We start from the raw sequence: 21,818 nt of genomic DNA on the forward strand, positions 1-21,818 counted from the left end.
TTACTGTTTTTGGCATATTGAATCCGCCATGGGGAGCTTGCCAGGCTCTGCTGTGTGGGCGGGATACTCTTGGTAGCTTGCCGGGCTCTCTGAGAAGGACAGAGGAATCGAACCCGGGTTGGCTACATGCAAGGCAAACACCCTACCTGCTGTGCTATCACTCCAGCCCCCATTTCAGGGGGCTGAAATGAAGTATTAAATAATGAAATGCCAATAATCTTTAACTCGATATTATTGCCTTTGGAATAAAGCTCTTCAGAAACAAAAGTTTCATCCAGGCCATTTGTCTAGTTGCTGAGGAAAGGCAGATGTTTTAATTTCCGAGTATCCATTGACCGTGAACGTACTGGTGGCTTCACAGCCACCCTGGAGAGCGTGTGTGTGCTGGAGCCCTGGGCTTGCTTCCTGGGGCCTCTGCCAGGATTGATCCCCAGCGCCAGGCCAGGAGAGGTCCTGAGCCGCAGTGGGTTTGCCCCAATACTCCTTATCCCTCCCCCCCTTTTTTTTTTGATAATAAATTTTAGGAATAAAGCACATTCCTGAGCTTTCCAGAGAAATGAGGAGTTTTCATGATTTTAAAAATTGCTTCACTTGAAATGAGTCAGAAAGAGCGGGATAGACACAGAAAGATTACATTCATCTGGGGAACATAAAGTAACAAAATAGGAGACTAACACCCAAGAGTGGCCGAGATAAGTACCAGGAATTTTGCTCTGTGACTTGGAGGCCAGCCACACATGCTAGGGGAAAAGGGAGCTCAGATAGAGAAGGGAGCACCAAATAAAGGGTGTTGGGAGGATCCTCCCAGGATGGGAGAAGCATGCTGAAAGTAGACTATAGACCAAACATGATTGCCACTCAATGCCTCTCTTGCAAACACAGCACACAAAAGGAGAGAGAACAAAAGCGAATGCCCTGCCACAGACGCAGGGTAGGATGGGGGGGATGGGGGGGGTGGGAGGGATACCGGGACCCATGGTAGTGGAAAATGGGCACTGGTGGAGGAATGGGTACTTGATCATTGTATAACTGAAACCCAAGCACAGAAATTTGTAAGTCTATAACTGTACCTCATGGTGTTTCACAAATAAAAAATAAATAAAAAAAAATTGCTTCCCTTGGATAACTTCTGATCAGTGGACTGCTAGTCGCTTCTCCAGTCTGATCACTCACCTCTCTATGTGTGAATCGTAGCATTTGTCACAACATTTTATTATTACTTGGCTTGCATACACATGCCCTTTGCTTCCTGTGAGCATGAAGGGCGCAGCCTGAGTTATATTCATGTTTTACACGGATGGTGGTCATTTAAGTGATGTTCTACCCAGAGTGGTCATTTAAATGATGTTGATTGACTGGGTGAAGCAGTAAGAAGAACCTTCGACATTTATAGGCTTAAAGTGTTTTCAAGGGAAATGCTATATATTTTTATTTATTTTTTGGTGGTGGAAGAGAGTGTTTTGGTCATATTCTCATAGTGCTCAGGGGCTCCTTGTGGTTCTGTTGGTCTAGGGTGTGAGAATTGTGTTCAGCAGTGCCCAGGGGACCATGTGGTGTATTTTCTCCCTGACCCAATAATTAATACTTTTGTTTAGGATTGCCCCTAATAGAGTTTGTCAGAAAAAGGAAGTTATTTGCTTATATTAACTTGTTACAAAATGAAGTACACCAAACTATTAGGAAATAGGTTTTGAGCTTAAAATACTAAATAGTCTGGAATATTCTACTCATTTTGGCAATTGTTCTTTTTCTTTTTTCTTCTGTTTTTGTTTTTGGACTGCACCTGGAGCTTTTCAGGGGTTTTTCTTGATTCTCTACTCAGGAATTATTCCTGGCAGTGCTTGGGGACCATATAGGGTGCTGGGGATTGAACCTGGATTGGCCATGTGCAAGGCAAGCACCTTTCCTGTACTATCTCTCCAGTTCTGAACAATTGTTCTTTTTTTTGGGGGGGTGGGGGTGGGGGGTTGACCAAGCTCTCTGGTGTCCAGGGAACAATGTAGTGTCAGGGACTAACTACAGGCCTCCTGCATGCAAACATGTGTTCTGGCCTCCTATGAGATTCGTGTAGCGTGTGCGTGTGTATAGTAATTAAAGTTTCATTGTTTGAATTCAGTGTTTTAATTTATTGCTTTTCATGGCACTTGTCATTGAAGAGAGGCACAGATTTTCTGAAATACTGCTTCACAGTGGGATTTGAAAAGATAGTAGAAATAATACATGAGAATGTATACTATTCAATGTTTTCCTTTTTAGTATATGCATATACTTTAAAGTCTCGTCTTTTTACATATCTTGTTTTCTCAGTTGTTTTTGAACAATCATCTTGTTTTTATTTTCTGTACTCCTTTTTTTTTTTTTTCAGGAGGCTGCTGTGCCCACTATAACTTGGGGGCTACCCCTGGCTTAGTACTGGGAGTGGGAGTTGCTCCTCGGGGCTCACGGGGACTATGTAGACATTGGATTCAGGGCTGCTGTGTGGAAAGCATGCATTTCAGCCTGTTGAGTCATTTCCCCCGCCCATGACCTTTCATTTTGATTAAATTAAAAAGTTTTTTCTCCTTTCTTAAGTTGATGCTGTGGCAGTGCCAGAGATGTGTTCACTTGGTTTGGGGCTCACACCTACTAGGTTGTGGTGTGCAGGAGATTGCACATGCCTGAAAGTAAAACCGGGTACCCCAGTGTTAATGCTGCCGGGACTGTACTCAGTCTGTGGGGCTGTGCGGGGCTCAACCTCGTAGCGCCCCAGGCCCGGATCTGCTTCTGCCTCCCTTCTCGTAGTGCCAGCTGTTCTGTTTCTTTCGGTTGGGGCCACACCCGGTGTTGCTCAGTCTTGGATGTTCCATCCCACATAGCCCTGAACACCCAGAGCTGTCCTCAGTTGTGCTCAGTGGACATAAATTATTCTTGAATTTATATACCTTCCTGAAATCATCAACCCCCCCCCTTTTTTTTTGGTCATGTGGAACACAAGAACTCTCACTTTAATGGGTTTAAGACACAATAGCTTTGCTGATTAATAATTCCTGAGTGATAGCATAGTTGAAGTCTTTGGAATTTATTGTTTATTCTGTTTAATGAAGATGCTCTTTTGCTGGTATTAATTAGAAAGAAAAATGCATAATGAAATTTCAAAATATTGCAGTTTTTAAAAAGAATAGTGTGTCTATATAAAGAATACAGCCTGCATATATTATCTGGAATGTCCTGTCTAGTAATGTCAGACATAACTTATGAAAAGTCAGGATGTGCAACAAGAATTCAGGCAGACTTCCTGTTTGGTCAGGGTAGCCTATTTTTAACTTGGTAGATTCCCATTTAGAGGATATGTTCTAACTCGTGAATTATTTGATTTGGGAGCTTGGAAGCATATGGCTCTGAGGTTGTCCTAATGTGAGTCCTTCTAATAGCACCAAGGGAACCCTAAGGGTTTGTGCTGTAGAGTTTGGCAGGTAGAAAATGAGTTCAGTGTCCAAGTCAGAGGGTGCCAAGATTGGCAGGAAATGAAGTATGCTCAAGAGGGACACGCTTTCTGAAGCTAATTTGTGTAGCTGCTTCACCTCTATTCACTTGAAAAATTAGGGTTTTTTTCCTTAAAAGTAAAGTTTATTTAGTATTTTTGGGTTTGGACCACATTCAGGCATCACTTCTGGCTCTGTGCTCAGGGAACCCTCCAGTCAGGAATTGAACCTGGTTTGGCTGTATGCAAGCAAGTACCCTACACGCTGTGCTTTCTGTCACTTTGTCTCCAGCTTTCAAATCAACTTGATTGGGCTGGAATGAGAGTACAGTGGGTAGGGCATTTGCCTTGCCCGTGGCCGACCTGAATTTGATCCCCAGCATTTCCTCTGATCCGCCCCGCCAGGAATAATTCTGAGTACAGAGCCAAGAGTAACCCCTGAGTATCATTGGCTGTGACCCAAAAAGGCCCCCCCCCCAAAAAAAAAGCCCCTACAAGATCAACTGCATTGAAGCAAACTTACAGAGAGTATACAGCAGTTTCTTAAATTCTATTTCATTTAGCATCATTTCATTGTCAGTGGAAGCAAAAAAAGTGATTCCTAGCTGTGTCTGCTTGGGATTTGTATCTTTTCCTCATGTCTATGTGGGTGTTCTCGGGGTGTTCTCTTTGCATCCCAAAGAGGTGCCCATTAGGTTTGTTGTCATGTCTTGGCATCCCTTCTAGCTGTGAGGTCTGGGATGCTTTGCTGTACCCACCCCCGTGTAAGGATGGTCTCCTGTTTCAGCCCTGCCTGTGTGCTGCCGCACAGGTCTCTCCACCCAGACCTGACTGGAGTGGACGGTTGGAAAGTGAACACATGGATAAACAGATGGCTGTAGAGTATTAGAAATGTTTCAGGTCTTTATCCAGAAGTTTGATAATTTTTTTCGTGACCAGAAATATGCTATAGAAACTTAACTCTGCATTGATTAACTATATATAGTAAAATAGGTTCTGTTATAGATCATTTCTTTTAAAGTAGCCATTTCCAAGAACCCACAATCTATATGAAGTGAGAGTTTATTTGTACTTTTTCGTTTTGTTGAAGCATTGGCAGATGTATATACTTGTGGCATCACCATTCAGACTAAACATAGGATGTTCCTCTCAGAGCAGAAAGTCCTGCCCTGCCCCTTTGTCCCTGTTCTCTCTCTTGCGGGCAGCTGCTGATCTGCTTGCGGCCACTACTGATAGATTTTTGACTATTCTAGAATTACTATTTTGGCTATTTTGACTATTCTAAAATTAATAAAATTTATGTGAAATTTTACTGTATGTATTCTTTTTTTTTTTTCACGAAATTTGTGTTTTTAGTAGCTTGGTCTTTTTTATTGCTGCATAGTTTTCCATTGTTTGAATACACCACATTTTTCACATGTTAAAATCTCTTTGCTTGTTGATATTTCAAGATATGCCCAGTTTGAATAAAGCTACAGTGAACGTTTGTGTTCAGCTGTTTGTGTGACAGATGTTTTCTGTTTTCATTTCTCCTTGAGTGAAATTGTGGGTCAGAGGGTTTTTATATGTTTAACTTCATAAAAAACAGCCAGTTTTCTGGGTTCAGAGAGATAGTACAGGGCTAACGTGCTTACCTGGCATGTAGCCGGCCTGGGTTTGGTTCCCAGAACTGCATATAGTACCCAAAGCCCCACTTGGAGTGGTCCCTGAGTGCAGAGTCAGGCGTAAACCCCTGGGTGTTACCCAATCCCCCTCACCCCCCAAAAAAAGAAAGTTAAAAAGTGCCAATTGTCGAAAGTGATTGCTCCATTTTGTACCTCCATTATCAGTGTATGGTTATCTTGGTCATTTCCCATTAAAATTTGGGATTTGTCTAATTTAAGACTTTGGTTTGAATTCATCAAGTAGAAATTGTGTTACGTACCGATTGCCCGTCCCCTCCTCTGCCTGTTCCCCTACCCCTGCGGTGAGAGATCTGTGTTTGGTGCTCTGCTGCCGAGCTGTGCGCCCAAGCCATGCCCTCTTTCTCTCCTCCTCCAATCCCCTCCTGTGTTTATGTGTGTGGGAGGTTGGGGCCACTCTGGGATGTGTTTGGGGACTGTTCCCGCCTCAGTGCGCCAGAGGGTCTCCTGGCAGCGATCTGGGGATGGCACTGTGCAGCACATGCATCCTGGCTGTAGGGCTTCCCTCCCACCCCCATCTCTCTCTGTGTTTAAAGCGTTTAGTAACAGCGAAGTTGCTGTCATTTGTTGTATATCTCCTATATACCAGGTCATATTTGAATATTTTTTTACATGTATTATTATCTCCAATCTTCAGAATGGTTCTGTAAAGTGCACTGTATTATCTTCATTTCTTCCCAAACAGGAATTGTGGGTCCATGCATTTTAGGCTTAAGATTCGCTGTCGCTCAGTGGCCGAGCAAGGACTACGTCGTGGGCCATGGGAGAGAGCGCAGTGGGCGGGGGTGGCGCGGTGCCTGGCACACCAGACCCTGGGTTCTCTCGCCGGCACGGCTGGGTGCAGGGCGGCTAGCCCCGAACACCGAGAAGGGCGCCCCTCCAGTCTGATTCCGAACCGGACTCTAAATCCTTAATTTGAAGTTTAAAGTCACTTAAATAATTTGGTCTTTCTCTTTCCTTAATAAAGGGCAATTCAGGTGGGTCCGGTTCAGTCTGGCTGGGTTGGAACCCAGGGCCGCGCGGCTCTGAGACAGTGTTCTGCTCCTCTGCGCCACCCCACGCATACTCCCCGGGCACTGCTCAGGGCTTCCCTCCCCTTTTTTTTTCTTTCTGAGCTTCTGAAATGAACATATAAGAAGATATGTATGCTGATTTAGCTGAAGGGAAATAGAAAAGATTTACTATTAATATCACTCTGATCTTTGACGGTGAAAATTAGGAAATTGGCAACGGTGGGCTGGGAGATGGTAGAGCAGTTAGAAGACCTGCTGGCATGTGCCCGATGCTCCTGGCCCACTGTGGGTCCTGGCACCACCCGCCCTCCTGGGCACCCAGGACTGTGCTCCTGAGATCCAGGCACTGCAGGCAGCCCTGAGCAGTGCTGCGCCCAGGCCCTACACTGGACTGCTGTGTAGGTGGCCGCTCATCACCAAAAACGGGGGGGGGGGGGGGGGGAGGGAGGAAAGGAGGGATGAGGGAGGAGAGAGAGGAGAGCAACTGGGGGAGAGAGCGGGAGAGAGAAAGACAGAGGGAGGGTGGAGAGAGGAGAGAGCAAGTAGGGGGAGAGGGGAGAAGGAGGGAGGGAGGGGGAGAGAGAAAGAGAGAGAAATGAGATGAGAATGTGAGAATGCTGTGGAAGTTACTAGAGAGTGAGAGACAAGCAGTGGTGCATCATAGTAGATACTAAGCTAGTTTTTTTTTTTTTTTTTTTATCTCCGAGCGACTTGGTTGCTGTTGTAATTTTACCATGTGGGAATTAAGACTATAGACATTTATTTTTTAAATATGTCACAGTTACTATTTCATTGTACATAATACAGAATTGTATCACAACTTCTGAGTTAAATTTTAGAGCAGACATTTTATAAGCAAATCTTGGTAACTATATTCCCCAAATAGATTGTGTGAAACAGTTCTGTTTTACGGAATTTTTGGTTTGAAAAATTGTTTAAGATTTGGATCCTTTAAATTTCATCTTCCCCCTTTTCCATCCTGTTTTACAGACATTTCAACCTGCGAATGAAGAGGGACACTTCCCTTTTCAGTGATGAATTTAAAGTAGAGACATCAAATAAAGTACTTGATTATGATACCTCTCATATTTACACTGGGCATATTTATGGTAAGTTGAACCATAAAAGAACCCTTTTCTTTAATTTTCTCTGTATAAGGACACATATAAAATTTGGGTATAGCCAGGTTGTTTTTAAAAAGTAGGAGAAATTCTGAGGAGATTTGATACATATGGCGAAAAAAATGAAGTGATCTTTGAACCTATCTTTAAATTCATGCTTAATGTTGAATTATGCACATATGACTTCTAAAAGGTATGCAGTTTTTGACTCAGTACCTCCAAATTGTTAGATTGAAAAAAATAGTAATGGCTTCGATTATGTTTCAGTTCTCCTTTTTTATTACACCAGATAAAAATGCTGTTTGGGGGGCGTGGGGTACAGTTTGCCCAGCAGAAGGTTACATTTTTCAGTTACACCAGATAAAAATTCTATTTGGGGGGCGTGGGGTACAGTTTGCCCAGCAGAAGGTTACATTTTGCAGTTCAGTTGTGTGGGAAGATCAGAACACTTACAGAAGTTTTAAAGATGTTTTAAAACCAATTATTTTCTGTAAGTATTTGAGAAGTGCCCTGTAAAGTTTTGTGCTATAACATTTATTACTTTTTTTATTTGGGGGTGGGAAGGGGTCACACCCAATGGTACTCAGGGCTTACTCCTGGCTCTGTGCTCAGGAATTACTCCTGGTTGTGCATGGGGGACCATATGGGGTACTGGGGATTGAACCTGGGTAAGTCTCATACAAGACCAATACCCTCCCCACTGTAATATTGGTCCTTCTCCAAAGCCTTGAACATTTTTGATTTGTTTTGTTTTGGGGCCAACCTGGCTATGCTCGGGGCTTACTCCAGGTTCTGTGCTCAGGGTTTGTGTCTTGGATCGAACCAGGGTTGACTGCATGTAAAGCAAATGTCCTAGTTGCTTTACAATCCTGTAATTGATTTTTCCTTTCTTTTCTTTTTTTCTTTTTTTGTGTGTGGTGTCACTCTTGGTGATGCTCAGGGGTTCCTTCAGGTTCTGCACTCAGGAGTTACTCCTGGAAGAGTTTGAGGGACCATATGGGATGCTGGGGACCAAATCCAGGTTGGCCATGTGCAAGGCAAACACCCTACCTGTGTACTATCGCTCTATTCCTCTTGATATAACTTTATATATTAATAAATACTCAAGATGATACCCAGTTATTAAGTAGAGTTAAACTTTGAAATTTTAGTTTTATATGAGTATGTACATTCAGTATCATAACATTGTGAAAAATCAAGTGTGTGTGTGTGTGTGTGTGTGTGTGTGTGTGTGTGTGTGGTATCAGGGCCTCGCAGCAAGGCAAGGGCACCGCAGCTGAACTGTATCCACAGGCCTGGAGCATCAGTGTGTGAAGGAACATCTGCAGGGCTGAGAGGTAGCTGAGGGGTAAGGCACCTGCTTGCCATGTGCAGAACCCTCGTTTTGTTCCCCAGCACGGCATGACGCCCCTGAGTGCTGCTGGGCCTGGGTTATAGCATCGCCCCCAGGCCCGCAGTCAGCCTGAGCACCTTGGGGTGAGGCCTGGGCTGCACCTGGCCCTGCTCCGGGGAGACAGAAGCGGTGTGCTGTGTTGCAGGCACCACCTGGCCGCAACAGCCTGCTCTGGGGCAGAGCCTGGCTCCCTCTCTGCCCAGGGATTCGGCCAGGCACGAGATGACATTACCATCTTAAAATTTCTCATTCGTATACTAAGCTTGGTTCATAGAAGTGTTTTATTTCTCATAACAGTTCTTACTTATTGATGCGTTCATTTCTCCTGATGCTGAGTTGCTGCTTGGGACCTGCCCCAGGAGTGCTGGGGCCTAGGCATCCCCGCTGTTGTACCCTCCTGCCCTCCCCACCCCCCAACCCCGGCCCCCTGATGCCCTGGCGTGGTGTGCCCTTTGCCAGACCTGGTGGGGAGGGGCAGTGAACAGTTGGAGCCCGGGTAGTGCTCCTGACTCTCGGCTGCACTTAGCAGTGCTGGGGGGTGGGGCAGCACGTGGCGCCAGGGCTTGGACCTGGGGCCTGCTGGCCATGTGCCAGCTTTCTGGGCCATCTCACAGCTATCTCGACTGGAATTTTACTGTCAAACTGGTTTCACGTTATTTTATTTCATTTACTAGATTTTGCTTTTTAGTTGTGGTTATCCCTTGATCACTTGACATCCTGTTACTCATCGATTAGCTCGAGAGGGCGCCAGTAATGTCTCCATTCATCCCCGTCGCGTGCTAGTGCAGCCCAGTGGCATCTGCTCATTCTAGGAACACGAAGAGCCTCAAACCAATCGTTCAGGGTCTTGATGAAGAAGTCTGACCATCTCGTAGGTGGGCGGCCACACGATCTTTTGTTTTTTTTTTTTTTTTTTATTTATTTATTGAATCACTGTGGGAAAGGTTACAAAGCTTTCAGGTTTATGTCTCAGTCATGCAAATATCAAACACATTTCCCTTTACCAATACTTATTTTTTACCATGAAGAACCCCAATAAAACCCCACCCTCCACCCCTCCCCGTCCCTGTGAAGCAGATGAATTCTAGTTAACACTCTATCTGCTTTGATTAGATTCATTGTTTCAATAAAAGATTCACCACTATTATTTAGAGTTTACCCCCCCCCCCCCCACACACGATCTTTTGATGTCCCGTGGAATCCAGTCAGTAACAGCTCTATTCCAGCGGTCATCTCCAAATCTCATTACGTGTCCAGCCCATCTAATTTTCGATGCTTTGGCAAATGAAGACAGTGTCCCTGATTCTTGATCGTCGATGGAGGTCGGAACTCCTGATTCTTTATCTCATTTGAGTGAAGCATGATACTCCAAGCATAGCTCTTTTGATTTCTCTTTGGGAAACCCGAATAGTGTTCTCATCCTGTTTTTCAGGGCCCAGGTCTCTGAGGCATATGTTAATGCAGGAAGAACAGTAGAATCAAAGAAATGTGCCCAGAGTCGGAGGTTCTTTGTCCTCTTAGCTATTTCTTTGACGCTCCAAGGCGTTCCAAGCCTCTCTTCCTCCTGCGCAACTCAGGTGCCAGGTCATTCGTCATATTGACTTCTCGACCCAGATACACATAACTGTTGCATTTGGAGATGTTCGTTCTGTTGAAAGCAAATGAAATGTCAGGAATGAGACTGTTTCTCATAAACACTGTCTTCGTAAGATTTAGCTGTAGTCCGACCTTTCCACACTCATGGTCGGAGTCGGCCAGCATTTGTGCCGCTTGGCTAACGTTTGGTGTTATTAGAACGATGTCATCAGCAAAGCGGAGGTGGTGTAGTTGCTCACCGTCTATCTTCACTCCCATTCCTTCCCATTCCAGTCGTAACATGACGTTCTCGAGGGTAGCTTCAGTGAAATGGTATCACTCTGCCGAATCCCTCTCTTGACATGGATGATCACTTCCTTGTAGAATGGTGAGATCCTGGTAGTGAATTTGTAATACAGCTCACAGAGGATCCTGATGTACTGAGTTTGTACCCTGTCTGGCTAGGGCTTTGATGACCACTTCAGTCTCAACAGAATCAAAGGCCTTCTTTAAATCAGTGAACGTTAGACAGAGTGGCATCTTGAACTCCTGAGAAACTTCAGTGAACTTGGTTATCGTGAATATGGTCGATGGTGCTGAATCCTTTGTGGAACCCGGCTTGCTCGCATGGTTGTCCTTCATCTAGTGTTCTGCCAATCCTATTCAGGATGATTGAATGAACAGCTTGTAGATGACAGACAGCAGGCAGTTCAGGCGATAGTTGCCAATGTCATGAATGTCTCCCTTCTTGTACAGTAGTACAGTCCTGCTGGTTTTCCATTGGGATGGAACTTGCATTCAGACAGTACATGTGAAGAGCCGAGCCAGTGTATTGATGACAACAGGTTCTTCAGGTGTTCAGGTCTGACGTTGTCTGGGCCGGGTGCTATTTGCTTCTTTACTGACAAAATGGCGTGTTGGATTTCGGAAGGGAGAATGTTGGGAATGACATATCCATACACACACACATACACACACACACACACACTTGATTTTTCACAATGTCATGATACTGAATGGACATACTCATATAAAACTAAAATTTCTAAGTTGTGGTTATAGTTTATTTTTCTTGGTCCACACCTGTGAGTGCTCAGGGATCACTCATGGTGGTGCTCAGAGGAACTTCTTTGGTGTTTGGGATAGAATCAGGGTCTCTAAGCACAAGTCAAATGTCTTAGCCCTGTACTGTCTCTCTGGGCCTCTTTGTTATTGTTGTTGTTTGTTTAATGCCATGTCTGGGGTTTTTAGGGGTTTTTCCTGACTTAGTGCTCAAGGGTATCTCCTGGCAGTGCTCAGAGGATGTGGTGCTGGGGATTGAACCTGGGCGTTCTTCATGCAAAGCATGCATACCAGCCCTCTGAGCTATCTCCCCAGTGCCATTTTATTTTATCTTATTTTCTCCCTCCCTCCCTCCCTCCCTCCCTCCCTCCCTCCCTCCCTCCCTCCATCCCTCCCTTCCTCCCTCCCTCCCAGGACTGGGGGCCCACCATCAGTGATCAGGACTTACTCCTGCCTTTGCACTCAGAGGTCACTCCTGGTTTGTCTTGGGGGACCCTAAGTAGTGCCAGGGGTTTGAACCTGGGTCAACTCTGTGCAAGGCAAGTGCATCCCTTGCTATGCTATCACTCTGGCCTCAGGCAAATTTAACTTTTAAATTTATACTTCCCATTTCTATTTTCTGATGTTTGGTCTTCAACTTTTCTTTGTGACTATATTAAGAACCAGTGTCTTTTTTGCCCCCTTCTTTCTATTATTTCCTTCAGTGAAGTGTAACTCCTGCTTTCTGAATCATCATTTGTCTGCAGCATTCTAGAGTTTCAGACTTGTAGCTCAACATCTCTGTATGTGTGTGGGGTTCACTGCTCATTTTTTGGACCATACCTGACAATACTCATGGGTTACTCCTGACTCTATTCAGAAATCACTCATGGCGGTGCTCAGGGGAACATACGGATGCTCAGAACAGTTTTGGGCCACACCAAAGAAGCTTCTCCTCTCTTGGTGCTTGGGGGAACCCGCTCTTGGTGGTGCTTGGGGTCAGGGTAGGGTGTGGTGCAGGGATTGAACCTGCGGCTACCAACCAGGCACCCAAGACCTTTGAGCTATCTCCCTGGGGTTTCGTTTTTTGTTTTGTGTTATTGTTTTACTGGGGACAGTGCCTGAATCCAGGGTCTCACATCTACAGGGCAAGTTGTCTGTTGTTGATCATATCCCTGGCCTTTATTTAATATTAAAGAGGGTTGTTGCAGGGCTGGAGAGATAGTACAGTAGGTAAGGTGCCAGGCCTGCATGCAGCCAACCTGGGTTTAATCCCTGGCAGCCTCCATGATCTCCTGAGCACTGCCAGAAGTAATTCCTGAGTGCAGAGCCAGGAGTAATCCCTGAGCATTGCCAGCAGTGGCCCCCAGACAAACAAAAAAGATTGTTGGAATACTCTTATTCTAATTAGAACAGTTAGACACTTTTAGAACATAGCAGTGGTAGGAAACCCAAAATGCTGATGCAGATTGTCAGGTGTGAAATGAACTTTGAACAGTCTTTAAAGAAAAATGTCACTTTTTATATGTGTTCAGTGTGAGAGGATTGAGTCTATGTCCTTACCTGTGAGGGGTGGGGCTCCCACTCAACCACATCGGCTCCTGGAGCAACATTTCAAAACATTCTTAATGTCTTTCGTTTGAAAGTGTATGTGTTGTCATTGGATCTCTTTTCTCTTGTAAGTTTGGTTTGGTTTTGGAGGCCCATCCTGCGGTACTGCTCCTGGCACTGTGCTCAGGTTATTTTTCTGGAGATGCTCTGGGACCCGCAGAGAGCTGGGATCAAACCCAGAGCTCCTGTGTGTAGACCGTGCCCCCTCGCCCATTGAGCTGTCTCTCCACTTCTTTCCAAGTTTAATATAACTACTTATTTATTTGGGGGGGGGGGGTACGCATACCCAGTAGTTATCAGGAGACCGTTTGTGCTGCTGGAATTGAACCCAGGCCAGCCCTGTTGTGCTCTCTCACTGCTCCCAACAGATACTGCATCCCAGATTTCCGGGGTCTCTTAATGACACCAGAAATTCTGTTTTTTTTTTTTTTTTTTTTAGTGGCTGGTAATTGTATATGTCCTAGCTAAGTACTAGTTGTTGTTCACATCTCAAATTCAGCTTGCTATATTTTGTGTGAAAATTAATTTCCCCATTACACTTATGTATTGAGGAAAAGAAATATGTAAGAATGGATTTTAAAAGAAGAATGAATTTAACATCCATGTGAAAATTAAATTTTAAAGAGTTTGTTGCTTTCATTAATAGGTGAAGAAGGAACTTTTAGCCATGGATCTGTTATTGATGGAAGATTCGAAGGATTCATTCAGACTCGAGGTGGCACATTTTATGTTGAACCAGCAGAAAGATATATTAAAGACCGAGCTCTTCCATTCCACTCTGTCATTTATCATGAAGATGATATTAGTAAGTATTTAAAAGTTCCCAAGTAAAATTTTGTAAAAGGGCATTTAAAATAGTTAAGGCTTTGTGGCAGCAAATGAAACCTAAACTGATTTCTTTCCTAAACTATTAATCTGGCTAGGAAAATAGTTTAAATTTAATTTATAAAGTCTCAGTTTAGTGAATAATAGAACTACATAATGAGGCTATTTCCTTGTCAATCCATACCAGTTCTACTTTGTTAATGTGGTGTAGCTAATTCTATTTGAACTGTGTGTCATCCAATTCTGATTGAACTGGGAAATCTGTATTCAAGTACTAGCTAGTCAGTGCTGCTTATTGCTTGTCTATGTGGCCTGCCAAAGTGTCGCTCTCTTAAGTGTGTCGCTGTAGACATTCTGTATTTAAGGGGTATTTTATGTCGATTTATTATGGAGTTTTGACCTGTCTGGTGTCTTTATATGATGGTAATTTGCTTGCATAGTTCTTTTTCTGTGTTATAAAGGTAGAAAATATTTTGACTGCATTTTTAAATTCTCCTATTGTCTTAATATCCATAGTAATGTAATCACAGCAATACTTTAGTGAAATATAGAAGTACAATTCTCTAATTTATATACTGCTTGGATAATCGTATAAATAAAATATGACTGTACGACAACTGTCTCAATTTTTGCCTTTTTTCCTAAGTTGACAGCTTCCTCCTGGCTTCAGTTTTATTTCTACAGCCAGATATATATTGTCAGTAATCTCATTCTTACCCCTAGTAATGTACTGGAAAACCTTAACCACTTTGATGTTTTTCTTCATTAGCTTTGATTTTGTACTTCAGTTTGTCCTGGAGCTTGTTATCTTTGATGCTGGATTACTATGGAAAATAGCATAATATTCTAGGTTGAGCATACTTATGATTTCAGATACTCGGGTCCATCAAACTTTCATGCTTGTCCATATTTTATTTATCCCTATTTGATTCCTTTTTTTTCCTTGGTATGCGATAGCACAGCGGGTAGGGCGTTCGCCTTACAAGCGGCCAACATGGCCGACCCGAGTTCGATTCCTCCACCCCTCTCGGAGAGCCCGGCAAGCTACCGAGAGTACTCAATATGCCAGACACAGTAACAACAAAGTCTCCAATGGAGACGTTACTGGGCCCGCTCGAGCAAATCGACGATCAACGGGAGGGCCTTTACCTTTACCTTTATTCTAAACAGTCCTCAAATACCATGTTAGCCACACTCTGTTACAATTTAGAATATAATTTATTTTGTCTACTCGCCCCCTCTCTCCTCCCCTCCCCTCCCCTCCCCTCCCTCCCCTCCCCTCCCCTGCTCTTCCCTCCCCTCCTCTCCCCTCCCCTCCCCTCCCCTTCCCTGCCCTTCCCTCCCCTCCCCTCCCCTCCCTATTCTCTCCCCTCCTGCCTTCCGGCTTCTACTTGATGTGTGTTATGTTTGAATTTTCTTAATAATTGAATGTTTTTGCAGGTTTGTTTTTCCCTGTCAGGATATGTCAATTCTCTAAGTTTAATTTATGTATGTTTGTTCCTTTAGCATTTCTGTTGGATTTTCTTCATAGATTCTTAATGAGGTCTTGAAACATTTTCTTTATAATGTCTTCTCAAAGCCAAGCAAGACCTTTTGGGAAAGGAAGAGAATAGCTTGACAGATTTTGAACTCATCTTTCCTTTCCCAAACTTTATATTCAGACTTTTACTTTGCTTCTCACTTCCCATAAGCACCCTCTTCTCTATTTGTTCTGCCTTTGATGATTTCTATTCTTGCATCTTCTCTGTCTGATTTGCCGGCTTCTGTCTTTTCACTTGTTGTAATTCCCTGCTGGTTTTTTTTTTTTTGGTCACACCCAGTGATGGTCTGATGTTCCTCCTGGCTCTGCATGTGGGAATTACTCATGGTGGTGCTTGGGGGGAACCTGGGGTGCTGGGGATCGAACCCTGTCTGCCCTGAGCAGGGCAAATGCCCTGCTGCTGTACTGTTGCTCTGGCCCCTCCCTGCTCTGTTTTAAAAATCATTTTTATTTCTTTCTTGCCATGTAATTGCACTTTTCTCTTTTTCATCTTTTAATAACTGCCAAATATCATCCTTTATGTCATTCTTTCTTTATCTTTAAAGATGATGTAGTTTGAAGGATTATTATCTTTGGGTGTGACTTATGTCTTTTGGCATTTAAATTTATTGATTTTCACTGTCTTTATGCATGTGAATATTAAAGAGAATTAAGGAAAGTTCATGGTGAGGAGGCTTTTTTTTCTCATATTTAAGACGTTATGAACTAATTGCAATATTAGAGCTTTCAATTTTGTTATATTATTTTGAACACATAAAGTGATTAGAAACGAAGTTTAGAAAGTTTTTTCACTTTTTGTAGTGAATGAAAATGTACTGGTATGAGGATTAGAGTAGGAAAGAAATTACCTTAAACATAATTTGACTTTTACAGATAATTTTTAAAAACTGTTTGAAAAATTCATCAAGTTAATCGTCTAAGAAAGAAGAACACGCCTGTGCAGTTTCTAAGTTCTAGAATACACTGTCACAGAATGGGTGAAAGAACCCGTGGGGCCTCAGGAGGGGACACTGGAATAATGCAGTGGGGTAATAATAGCCGCCTTGCATTTGGGGGAGGATGGTTGGTTTGTTTGCTTAAAGGTAGATTTCTGGGAGGTTTTTTTTTTGTTTTTTTCTTTTTGGGTCACATCCAATGATGCACAGGGATTACTCCTGGCTCTGCACTCAGGAATTACTCCTGGCGGTACTCAGGGGATCATATGGGATGCTGGGAATCGAACCCGGGTTGGCCGTGTGCAAGGCAAATGTCCTTCCCGCTGTGCTATCGCTCTAGCCCCTTCTGGGAGGTATTGACTGATGTTTCTTCTGTGAAAAGTGGACATTTGGACAAATAAGATTGGGAATTCTGTTCTACACTAAAGATTGTTCAACTTTATCTGAAGGCCGGATAATAAAATTTTTAGTTGTTTTTTTTTTGCTATGTGAATTTTATTGCGACTACATTTTAATTCTGCCATTGTAGTATAGTATGTGAACAGCCATAGGAAACACATTACTGAACAAGTGCTGCTGCTTGTCATATACAATTTCAGTTTTTACAATTTTTGCACAATAGAAGATATTACTGTATTTAATTTTGGGTCAGACTCAGCTGTGCTCAGGGGATTTCTCTGGCATTGTACTACGGAGTGACTCGTGGTGGTTGGGGGACCAGATGAAGTGTCTCGATTGAACTGGGTTGGCCGTGCAAGGCAAGTGCTGTCCCTCTCACACACTCTCTCTGGCCTAGGAAAGAGTTCAAAAAATTTTGTAGGCTCTTTGGGGGGAATAGCCCAAAGGGCTGGAGTGTGTGCCTTGCACATGAGAGGCCCTGAGTTTGATCCTGGGTACCTCGTGGCCCCACTTACACCAACATATATGTCTCTGGGGACCCTTAACCACCATTGGCTCTGAGTAGCACTGCTGAGTCGCCTGCCCTAAGGCACACCTGGCTGAAGCTGGCTGGAGCAAACCTCCCTGGCCCAGGAGCTCTGCAGGGGAGACTCCCCCACTCCCACCTCCACCTCCATTTTTTTTTTCAATTATCCAAAAGTGTAAAGTATATTTTTAGCGTGTATGTCAAATATTAGACTCCTTTGTTCAATAGCATGTTGTTCGTTGCCTCTTTCTAAAGAGTGGATGGTTAAAGTTTCTTGTGGCCGTAAGGGAGTGGAACAGCAGAGCATTAGTGATTCTGGAAGGAACAGTGTCAGTAGGAACTACTGCTGCTTAACGTATATCTCTAGAAAGTTATTTTTTTTTTTTACACAAAGAATTAGCCTTTTATTATGGAAAATATAAAATATATTCAAAGGTTAACAAAAGAATACAGTGAATCAATCACTTCGATAATGACCAATAGTCTGCTATTATTATTTCATTTATCTGACATATTATTACATTTTTTTGGATTCATTTTTTTTTTTCCCCTCCTTCATTCATTTTATTTAACATGTCCCGGGACCATGAACTTGTTTCTCAAGTCCACTTCTTCTATCCCGTCACCATTACCACTATTTGCAGAAAATTCTATTCATCATACATTTATCACTGTACTAATCCATAAAAAATGTTTCCCTTTCATTGGCACTTTTCTCCATTTATTTTCCAACCCACAGGCAAAGTTACATTTCTTTTTTTTAAATTTTTTATTATTATTATTTTTTTTATTATTAGTGAAACACCATGAGGTACAGTTGTAGATTTACAAATTTTTGTGCTTGGATTTCGGTCATACCATGATCAAATACCCATCCCTCCACCAGTGCCCATTTTCCACCACCAGGATAATATCCCTCTCCCCCCATCCCCCTCATCCCCCCATCCCCCCCTGCCACTGTGGCAGGGCATTCCCTTTTGTTCTCTCTCTCCTTTTGGGTGTTGTGATCAGCAAAAGAGGCATTGAGTGGCAAACATGTTCAGTCCAGTCTACTTTCAACCTGCATTTCCCCTCCTGGGAGGATCCTCCAAACACCCTCCATTTGGTGTTCCCTTCTCCATCTGAACTGTTCTTTCCCCTAGAATACCCGGCTGGCCTCTAAGCTATGGAGTAATCCTCCTGGTGTTGATCTCAGCTATTCTTGGGTATTAATCTCATATTTTATTATTTTATATCCCCCAGATGAATGCAATCTTTCTATGTCTATCCCTCTCTTTCTGACTCATTTCGCTTAGCATGATACTTTCCATATTGTACCACTTGTATGTAAAGTTCATGACTTCATCTTTTCTAAGAGCTACATAGTACTCCATTGTGTAGATGTACCAAAGTAGAAAGTTATTTTTGTTTCATTTAATCTTCACAATAATTCTCTAAGGAAAAGGCTTACATATTATGCCCATTTTATAGATGAGGAAACTTAAAAACTTGGTCACGTAATTATGGATTAAATGCTAACCATGTTTTTCTGCTTCACTAAAGGAAGAGGTGTAAGAAATGAATTTATAGTGTTACTCGAGGGAGTTCAAGCCTTTGCTGATATATAATTTGCCCTTACAATCACATAGTTGCTTCTATTGCTAGGTTGTTTTTGTTTTGTTTTTGGTGGTGCTGCCAGGAATCAAACCCGGGGCCTTACCCATGTGCTCTACCACTGAGCTATATCCTTGATAAATGCCCAGGATCAAACTCAGGGCCTCTCATGTGCAAGTTTTTTTTTTCTATTTTTGTGGGGGATGTGGGGGGCACACCCGCTGATGCTCCGGGGTTACTCCTGGCAGAGCACCAGAAACCATATGGATGGCAGGGATTGAACCAGACTGGCTGCATGCAAGGCAATTGCCCTACCCGCTGTGCTGTCACTCCAGGCCAAGTTCTTTCCTTAAGGTATTTAACAATAAGCATCTTATCTATTTGAATTGAAACTTCTTTTTAAAAGAAATATGGTTTACAAAGTTACTGATAATAAATTTTTGATACGTGTTCTCACCACCAATGTCCGCTTCCCTCCACCAGGGTTGCCAGGTTCCCTCCCACAACCTGCCAACATTCAGTGGCATTTTATAACTAATTAAAATGTCCCTTTAATTCTAATTATTGCAGTCATCCATTTTCCAAACTACGGTACTCCATGACTGCGTAGCTCAGTGCACTTTTGCTTGAGTGAACTGGCTGTGCAGGTGTTATTTTCAGTAAAGCAAATGCAGTGAAGGTGCACCCTGCCTGATAGGAGTTCTGACCGGAATTTGGCTGTCCTCTGAAGTGCTAATGTTGCAACTGTAGGCATAAATGTTTGGAACTGCTATGGAAAAACTGTTGCTCTTCTGAAGCCTTAGGGAATGACTTCTAGGGCTTTCTCAGGTCAGAGACAGTTTTCAGGGAAAATATTTAGTGACTTCTCTAGGCTTGATATCCAGTTAGATTTGATGGTGATAGTTGCATGTGCTATGCAGCTTAAACTTCATATGTATTCTGTTCTGTACTTAGTTACAGCATTCTCTCCTAGGTTGTAGAGTGTCAATGGTTATGACAGGGTTGGCACCACTGGGTTCTCTGCCTCTGGGTACAGCGCGTGCACACACACACGTTCTGTATGTATGCATGTGTATGTGTATATATATATGTAGTTATGCTTTGGTTGAGTCATGCCTGGTGATGCGCAGGCCCCGCCCAGCGATTGCTTCCAAGTCACTCCAGGCCAGGGGTGGAACCCAGGCCTCCAAATGCAAAGCATGCACTCCGTCCTCTGATCAGGCTCCCTGACTCACAGCCTGTAGGCAAACATCCTAGAAACTATACTTTTAACCTTATTATTAGTAATATTTGTTTAAATATATGGTTGCTTGAGGGCTGGAGCTATAGCACAGTAGGACATTTGCCTTACACACGGCCTACCTGGGTTCGATTCTTCCTTCCCTCTTGGAGAGCCTGGCAAACTACCGAGAGTATCCTGCCTGCATGGCAGAGCCTGGCAAGCTTCCTGTGACATATATGATATCCCAAAACAGTAACAAATCTCACAATGGAGACGTTACTGGTGGTCGCTCAAGCAAATTGATGAACAACAGGAGGACAGTGCTACAATGATGGTTGCTTGAAATTATTGATTGTAAATAATGTGCCTGTATCTATATCTAATATCTATATCTATAGATCTCCTTATACTTGTCTTTTGTGAACCATTTCTCTGAGAAGCGAAGGTCTACATAAAATTTCCATGCTGAGCCAATATTTCATTTATGAGTTAAAAGACCTTTTGGAGGGTCGTGCAGTATGGGCCCCACCACACTCTTCATGACAGTGCTCTGGGGACCATATGCCGGGGTGTCTTACCTCTTCTTTCTCTTTGGGCCTTGGAAACTTTTTTATTTTTTAGTTTTTGGCTTAAACCTGGCAATGCTTAGGGGTTACTTTTGACTCTGCACTCAAGGATCACTCCTGGTAGTGCTCCAGGTATCAGGTAGGATGCTAGGGATTGAACCTGGGCTCAGAAACTTTTTAGTTTTTGTTTATTTCAGTTTGGGGGCCACACCTGGCGGTACTCAGGGCTTCGGACTCTGCTCAGGAATCATTGTGGGCTCAGAAACTTTTTCAGTAATTATATTGAGGCTCCAGAATTACTGTGAATGGGTTTATTCTTTATTTTCAGTGCATTATCCTGTGTGTTATATGGGAAAGCCCACTGAGTTTAAACTTGCCTGTTTTGCATAATCGTGGGCCCTCCTAGATTTAACCAGAACTCACTTCATTGCTTTTTTCTCTTGTTGCTTCATTTCTTGTTTAGATCATTGAGATTCTTAAGCTTCATATTTGACCTTTCTGAAGGTGAAGAATACATTGATTTAAAAGCCTCATTTCTGGAAACTTCAGGATTTTTTTCCCCCAATACATTAAGAAATTAGTTACATATTGTGTCTTTTGGTGGGGGGCAGTCCTACCTATTGGACTCCAAGGCTGTTCTGCGCTTGGTGCCGGGAAGTGGGTTGCTCCTGGTGCTTCTTGGGACCATGCAGTCCTGGAGTTTGAGTTTAGCTTGCTTGATGTCAAGCGTGTACTGTAGTCCTCTGAGCTCTCTCTGGGCTCCATCCATATTTTTTTTTTCTGAAGTTGACATAGAAGAATTTTGCCACTTAAGATTTCCACACTTGTGTCACTAGTAGTGGGGGGGTTAAGACAGGAAAGAAGGAAAAGAAGAGGGAAGAATTTGAACTACAAAGTATTTAATAACTAGCATTATTCAAATTTGACTTATGTGTGGTTTAGTCACATACTTGAACAAGTTTATATTTAAATCTGATAATATCTTTCTTTAAATAACAGGAAATTCTGAAGACTGTCTCAAAAAATGTTCTAGTTTTTGAGATTGGAACTTGGAAACATGCTTATATGCATAATGACTTGTGACAAATGCTGATAGATAATTGGAAGAATCAAGGAATGGAATGCTCTCATCTTTAGTTAATTGGGTTGCAGAATGGTTTGAGATTGTGATTTAAAAGGCCTGTAAATTTGAGGTCCCATGGTATATTCAAGTGTATTGGTTAATCGCTTCACTATGTTTTAATTTACATAATATTGATCTTAAATATTGGTTTTTTAAACCAGATGGCTGAGAGATAAAAATTTAAACATATAAT

General features: G+C 42.9%; 1 protein-coding gene across 1 annotated transcript in view; it reads left to right on the forward strand.

The window, feature by feature from the left end:
• Positions 1-21,818, forward strand: part of ADAM10 (ADAM metallopeptidase domain 10) — a 119,047-nt gene that overhangs the window by 36,202 nt on the left and 61,027 nt on the right. The window contains exons 3-4 of the mRNA XM_056130842.1: positions 7,146-7,264; positions 13,543-13,701. Coding sequence (XP_055986817.1) covers positions 7,146-7,264; positions 13,543-13,701 — 278 coding nt within the window. The remainder of the gene's footprint in view (positions 1-7,145; positions 7,265-13,542; positions 13,702-21,818) is intronic.

The sequence above is a fragment of the Sorex fumeus genome, unplaced genomic scaffold (assembly GCF_029834395.1).
Source record: "Sorex fumeus unplaced genomic scaffold, SorFum_2.1 ptg000081l, whole genome shotgun sequence".
NCBI lineage: Eukaryota > Metazoa > Chordata > Mammalia > Eulipotyphla > Soricidae > Sorex > Sorex fumeus.